Source organism: Bufo bufo, chromosome 2 (assembly GCF_905171765.1).
Source record: "Bufo bufo chromosome 2, aBufBuf1.1, whole genome shotgun sequence".
Lineage (NCBI taxonomy): Eukaryota > Metazoa > Chordata > Amphibia > Anura > Bufonidae > Bufo > Bufo bufo.
Window position 1 is genome coordinate 366,432,264 of NC_053390.1, and position 7,716 is coordinate 366,439,979.

A 7,716-nucleotide genomic window follows, 5' to 3' on the forward strand; every position below is an offset into this window, starting at 1 on the left:
CATCTTCATTTGCCAATAACTCTTGTGCAACACCTAAAGGGTTAACAAAGTTTGTAAAATCTGTTTTGAATACCTTGAGGGGTGTCGTTTTTTAGATGGGGTCACTTTTATGGAGTTTATACTCTAGGGGTGCATCAGAGGGGCTTCAAATGGGACATGGTGTAAATAAACCAGTCCAGCAAAATCTGCCTTCCAAAAACCATACGGCGCACCTTTCCCTCTATGCCCTACTGTGTGCCCATACAGTAGTTTACGGACACATATGGGGTGTTTCTGCAAACTACAGAATCGGGGCAATAAATATAGCATTTTGTTTAGCTGTTAACCCTTGCTTTGTTACTGGAAAAATGGATTAAAATGGAAAATTTTCAAAAAAATTGAAATTCTGAAATTTTATCTCCATTTGCCATTAACTCTTGTGGAACACCTAAAGGGTTAACAATGTTTGTAAAATCAGTTTTGAATACCTTGAGGGATATAGTTTCTAGAATGGGGTCATTTTTGGGTGATTTCTATTATGTAACCCTCACAAAGTGACTTCAGACCTGAACTTCAAGATTTGCTTCTAAACATCTAAACTATGTAAAGTCCCCAAAAACTAAAATGTCTTACCCAAAATGATCCTAACATAAAAGTAGATATATGGGGAATGTAAAGTAATAACTATTTTGGAGGTATTACTATGTATTATAGAAGTAGAGAAATTGAAATTGAATTTTTATTGTCATGAAATACAATATGTGATGAAAAAACTATCTCAGAATAGCCTGGATAAGTGAAAGCATTTTAAAGTTATCACCACTTAAAGTGACACTGGTCAGATTTGCAAAAAATGGCCTGGTCCTTAAGGTGAAATATTGCTGTGTCCTTAAGGAGTTAAAAATCCCTGATAGAACAAGATTAAAAATTGGCAGAATGGCATAACAGAAAAAAGGTTCAAAATGGCCAATTTGCAATTTTTTCATTGCTTCTCTTACCCCAAAAATTTTTTATAAAGTGTGATCAAAAAGTCATGCACACTCCAAAATGGTATTAATAAAAACTACAGCCTTTTCCATAAAAATTTAGCCCCTAAACAGCTAAGTAGACATAAGTATAAAATAGTAATGGGGGTCAGAATATGGTGATGTAAATTTTTTTTAAATCAAAGTTTACATTTATTTTTAAACTATTTAGACATAAAAAACCTACACATATGGGAATTTGTTGTAATCAAACTGAACCAGAAAATGAAAAGCATAGGTCAGTTTTGACGTAAACAAAACGCTGTGGGAATAAAACCCATAAAATGGTGGAGGAATTACATTTTTTTCCAATTCCACTCCATTTGGAATTTTTTTAAACGCTTTCCACTACATTTTATGCAATAATTAATTATGAATTAGAAAGTATAACCTGTCCCGCAAAAAATAAGACCTCATACAGCTATGTGACCGGAAATATAAAAAAGTTATGGCTTATGGAATATAGGGAAGAAAAATGAAAATGCAAAAATGAAAAAACCTCTGGTATCCTAAGGGTTAATGAGATATTAGTACATATTTCACATACCGTGTTCTAAACAATATATGTAAGAAAAATATGTAAGCTTGCAACTTACGTCAAGGGTCCTCATTATCTTGCGAGTCCCGAATTAAAATAGACAGAAACTAATAAAAATGCACTATTCAGGTTGTGAAAAGAAAAAAATGGCAACTACAACCTTCCATGTGTCGAGTCCTACCGCTGGAAAGGGAATGAACCGATAGGGGACATAAAATATTCAGAAAATAACTCCCTCACTCTCAGTCCAGCAGATCCTGATCTTCCAAGTTGGACAGTGTCTCTTCGAGATGGCGGACTATATACTTGGGTGCAGGGGTGTAACTAAAGGTTCATGGGTCCTGGTGCAAGAGTTCATCTTCCCCCCCACCCTATTCACTCAGCGCTTGTGCACCTAGCTTTTCTGCTGCCCGAGGCAAAAATTTTAATGCCCCCCCATGAAAATTCTCAACCTAACCCATTCCCTCCAGTCCTACTGTTAAAGGGGTTGTCCTATTTTTACTACTGGTGATGACCTATCCTCAGGATAGGTCATCAATATCAGATCGGCAGGGTCCCCCAGCACCCCCGCCAATCAGCTGTTTGAAGAGAGGGCAGCGCTCATATGACAGCTGCTTTCTCTGCTCACCGTAGCTGCTTTCTCTGTTCACCTGCTCACATAGCATTTGAAGTGATGAGCAGGTAAACAGAGCAGAGAAGGCAGCGCTCATACAAAAAAAAAAGTGGACAACCCCTTTAAAGACATACTTGGAAAACATTACATACAGCACTACAGAACATACATGGCCCCACATATGTACCTCCTCCATCCAGTGACTTCTCTTCTCTGATATAGATATTCTCTTCTTCTTCTCTCAGATCAGACCGCCATAGTGACTTCTTTCAGCCGCGCCTCGTCTCTGCAGAGTTTAACAAACAGACATCTTACTTTCCTACTACTTTTCCATCATCCTACTCACCTTCTTAACATCCCATCCTGCCACCTCCAATACTGTGCCCACAGTGCTCCCCAATACTTTCCTGCAGAAACAGTCCCCCTGAAAATACTGGTACCACACAGAGCGTCAGTACAAAAACACCCCTTCGCAGTCATGAGTAAGGGCTAAATTGTTTTCTGCCCGAAACGCGTAGACCTATGCAACCTGTATCTGGATGTTTTTAGTATACACCATTATTTAATAAAGTACCTTTTGGATTACCACGAAGCAAGGCTGGACAAACTCCTTTTTGCAAGAACACCCCTTTATATTGTGTGCCAGTACAAAAAATACCCCTTTCAGATCAGACCCCCATATAAAACCCTAAATGAGACCCCCATTTCAGACCAAACCCCCTTTAGACCTCTTTCAGACTCCAGTTTTAGACCTCAGATCAGACACCCCCATTGTAACACCTCCATGTAAGACCCCGACCCAATATCAGACCTCAGATAAGACCCCCATTAGACCTCCAGACCCCCAATCAGATGTCTATACCCCCATTAGACCTCTCCAGACCCCCAGTCAGACTTCCAGACCCCCATTAGACCTCTTCAGACCCCATTCAGACATCTATACCCCCATTAGACCTCTCCAGACCCCCAGTCAGACCTCCAGACCCCCATTAGACCTCTCCAGTCCCCCAGTCAGACCATTAGACCCCCATTAGACCTCTCCAGACCCCCAGTCAGACCTACAGACCGCCCAGTCAGACCACTCCAGACCCCCCCAGTGAGATCACTTCAGACCCCCAATGGGACCTCCAGACCTCCAGACCCCCTGTGAGACCTCTCCAGACCCCCTGTCAGACCACTTCAGATTCCCACTAAGACCTCCAGACTCCCCATTAAACCTCTCTAGACCCCCAATAATACCTCCATATCAGACCTTAGATCAGACTGTAAAATAATAAAATAACTTACCGCTCCTGTCTCCTGCCGCCACTCTCCCTGACCTGGTTCTCTTCTCAGGTCCCGCGCTGCACAGTCACCTGACCTCCTGCAGCGTCAGGTCAGGGTGTGCTCTGTATGTCCTGACGGTGTAGGCAGCCGGGACACAGCAGTGCAGGACCTGAAAAGAGTAATAAGCAGGAGGGGTAAGTACAGCGCTCACAGCGCTTCACCCCCGCCTCCTCCTCCTGCATACTAGTGAGCACTTCCATTATGGAAGTTTAGTTCAACCTTGTCAGGATCCCAACATAAAAGTTTCCTGGACCCTTTATTTATACACAGTTCAAAGGGTGTAACCAGTGCTTGAAGTGGGCCGGAACGCGGCGGTACTCAGTACCGCCACTTCCAAAAATTGCCCTGGAGAGTACCAGCACCTCTCCGTGCGCCCAGTACGTGGGTTTCCGGTACCGGAGCGCAGCGGAGAGCTGGCAGTATCTCCTCCCTAATGTCGTTGGCTGGGCAGCTAGTGGAGGGGGGCGGGTCGTTGCAGAGTACGGCTCAGGCTGGCGCAGGCAGGGAGTTGACCTCACGTTAGGTGACGTCAACTCCTTCCCGCGCGCCTGTGAGGAGCGATCAGTGCGGCGACCAGTGACTGGTCCTCCTTGGAGTCAGGAGTCGGACGGTGCAGCAAAGAACATCGACTTTGCTTTGGAATCCAACTTCTGAAGAGTACTGGTGAGTGACAGGCACCCCCCCTCCCCCCACACACATTAGTTCCTCTCTGTACCAGTACCCCCCCCCCCTGGCAGGGGGGTACTGGTACAGAGAGGAATTAATGTGTGTGATGAGGGGGGGGGGGTCTGATGTGCAGGGGGGTACTGGTACAGAGAGGAACGAATGTGCGGTGGTGGGGGGGGGGGGTACTGGTACATAGAGGAACTAATATATATGTGTCTGATGGGTGGGTCTGATGTGTAGGGGGCCCCTGCACATCAGACCCCCCCATCACACACATATATATTAGTTCCTCTATGTACCAGTCCCCCCCCCCCACCACCGCACATTCGTTCCTCTCTGTACCAGTACCCCCCTGCACATCAGACCCCTGCACATTACTTTTTAATACTGTACTGTATGTGTATATATATATATATATATATATATATATTTTAATACTGTACTGTAATATAAGCTCTACCTCTTTACATAAATGGTATTATCATTACCAAGAAATAAAGCTAAGTCTGAGACAAATGTCGGTCATAGACCCATAGAAAGTATATGTACATGATCAGGATGAGATACTGAGCAACATGTAACAGTTTAGTTTTTTTTTGGGTGATCTGACAGGTACGCTTTAAGATGCTCTCCTGGCTTATAAGTAGCAAAAGAACAAGGTCAGAATCAGAGGACTCGCTGGCTGACCCCCCACCAAACCAGAATATCGCTGCAGGTCAGAGTCAGACACAAGCTAATGAAAGCAGCACTTGTGCCGCGGTCGATCAGGTTCTCACAAGTGACGTAGAGGACGAGAGTGACATCACTTCTACCGATGACAACAGCCGCATTGCCGAGCATGAGTGGCCAGAATGTTGGTCCCAAGCACAAGTACAGTATTTCTCCACAAATTACAAGTGGCTGCTAAGCAAAAATCGAAAGTTGGGCTGTAGTGTGTGTAGTCAAGTTTGTGCTCGTGTAGACATGCAGCAAGGGCAGAGAGTGTCGCAGGAGTGGAGTGGGTGCTTAATCTCGTCTTATGGAAGGGACAAGCCTCAACAACAAAGCTCACTACGAAAGAAAATTAAAGAGCACAGAGACTCAATTTATCACAAGAAAGCAGTTGAAATAAAAGAGAAGGCAACACAAAATACAATGCAAAAACACATTGAAGATATGAGAAAGGCTGAATACGCCTCAACTTGCAATGTGTTTAGAACAGCTTATAAGATTGGCAAGCATGGGCGTCCCTTTACAGACATGCCAATAGATGTCCAGTTGCAAGTCTTAAATGGTGTCAAGATGGGCAGAGTTTTACACTCTAATAACTCGTGTGCAAATATACTGGATCACATTGCAGCTGAAATGAAAAAGAAGGTAGTCAATGACATAGTGATGAATGAAAGAAAACTGTGTGTGCTCATTGATGAATCGACTACAATAAGTGGAAAGTCTGTCCTTGTCGTGTGCCTGCGATCAGCTATTTCCAATGAACAGCCAGACACAGTATTTTTTGAACTCATTGAGCTGCAGGGGACCACAGCAAATGACATCACTGAAGCACTGTTAGAATGTCTTCATAATAATGGCTTTGACCCTCACTACCTACAGGAACATTTGTTGGCATTTGCTTGTGATGGAGCCTCAGTGATGCTTGGGAGGAAAGCAGGAGTTGCTGCGCAGCTTTGTTCCAAATTCCCTTACCTGTTTGTCTGGCATTGTTCCAATCACAGACTGGAACTGGCAGTTTGTGATGTTTTGAAGGAGGTTGGAGGAATCAACCACTTTAAAATATTTTTAGATCAGCTTTACTCCCTCTACCATGCATCCCCAAAAAACCAAAGGGAGTTAACAGAGAGTGCTCACAGTGTTGGACAGCGTCTCCTTGTGATAGGCCGTGTTTTATCAGTGCGTTGGGTTGCTTCAAGTGAGAGAACGGTGAAAGCAGTATGGGAGAACTACCCAGCTTTGCAGGTACACTTTACAAGTGCTGCTGCTGATACCAGCAGGGACTCAAGAGAGAGAGCAAAATACAAAGGACTCAATGATGTTCTCACTACTGTTTCTTTTGTGGTCAATCTTGGCATCATGTATGACGCTCTCACAGAACTCAGTGACCTCTCAAGAATGCTCCAGAGACGTGACATGACTTTGGATCAAGCCGACAGGCAGCTGGACCGACAGATCCGGGTGTTTGAGTTAATGGTATCCACACCTGGTCCCTACACACAAATTGCCATTGAGGCTGAAAATAAGAAAATCTTCAGAAATGTATGCCTGCATGAAAATGAGAGGGTTATAAAAATCAACCCTGGGCAATTTTTCCGTAGCCTGGCTGAAAATGTTAAGTGCAGGATGACTCCAACAACTTCCTCACATGTCAGTAGAACCTCATCTGAAAAGACAGACAGTCACCTCCTCTCAGACATCAAGGTCCTCCAGTCTGACTCCTGGCCTGCATCTCTTGAGATTCAATATGGTGATGCAGCGGTCAGACGTTTATGTCAGAGATTCAGAGTTGGGGAGAGGAAAAGTGTCCAAGGATTTAGGGAGTATAAAGACCTTAAAGCTTCCAAGACACCAGAAGACCTGAAGCCTCTTCTTAAAGCTGTCCACACCATTGCAGTATCAACAAGTGAATGCGAGCGAGCTTTCAGCTCAATGAATGATACTTTGACAGATAAAAGAAACTCTCTCGACATCAAAAGGCTTTCAAATCTGATCTTCCTGAAATGCAACGGACCACCCTTGGATCAGTTTAATGCACAAACATATGTGCAGACATGGCTGGCAAAAGGGAGGAGAAGTGCAGCCTTCACAAACTGCGAAGCCAAAAGTGCAAGGAAAGTGGAGCCCAAAACGTGCTGGAGCCTTTTCTAGGTAAAATGATTTGTACAATATTTTTCATTTTTCATTTGATGTACTGTGATTGTATTGAATCTGCTTTTGTATATTTTTCAGGGGTAAAGAAATTAACCTTCATCTTCAAGACTCAGGTTTATGTTTTACTGTTTACTGTTTACTGTTCTATGGTTAGTATGTTATTATAATTTTTATAAATTATTTTATGTACATTTTGTACAACATTTTGTTCAATACCCTTTTGCACATTTTATTTATGTTCAGTAGCTCTTTCTACAGTAGCTCTTTTTCAGGGTACTTTCTAAGGGTATTTTCATGCTCAGTATTGGGGGGGGGAGCACCGGCGCCTAATAGAGTACCGGCACCTCTTTTGGCCCACTTAAAGCACTGGGTGTAACCCCTCAAAGTAAAACATGATTGGTTTACAGACATTTCAAGTTTCACTTTTACAAAAATGTGTTAACTAATGAGTTTAGATTTTTAACAAGAGATGCATATTTTTGGTTAGTAGTACGTACAAATCTTATCTTATCTTAACACACACAGTTCACTTCTATAGGTTTTTTAGCTTATGCTTTTCCAAATGTCACCACATTGTATCACGTATACAGAGAAAATGAAAACATCTTATGAATTTTATATCCACTTTCAGAAAAGCTGGATAATTTCCTTAACATTTCCCTCTTTTTTTTTTTTTTTTTCTGTTCACGTGGTAGACATTTTGTTCT

At 42.9% G+C, this 7,716-nt stretch overlaps 1 protein-coding gene across 1 annotated transcript; it reads left to right on the plus strand.

The window, feature by feature from the left end:
* Window positions 1–4,771: 4,771 nt before the first annotated feature.
* LOC120990877 (E3 SUMO-protein ligase KIAA1586-like) lies at window positions 4,772–7,006 on the plus strand. The gene has a single exon (XM_040419761.1). The coding sequence runs from the start codon at window positions 4,772–4,774 to the stop codon at window positions 7,004–7,006; it is 2,235 nt and encodes a 744-aa protein (XP_040275695.1).
* The last annotated feature ends 710 nt before the right edge of the window (window positions 7,007–7,716 follow it).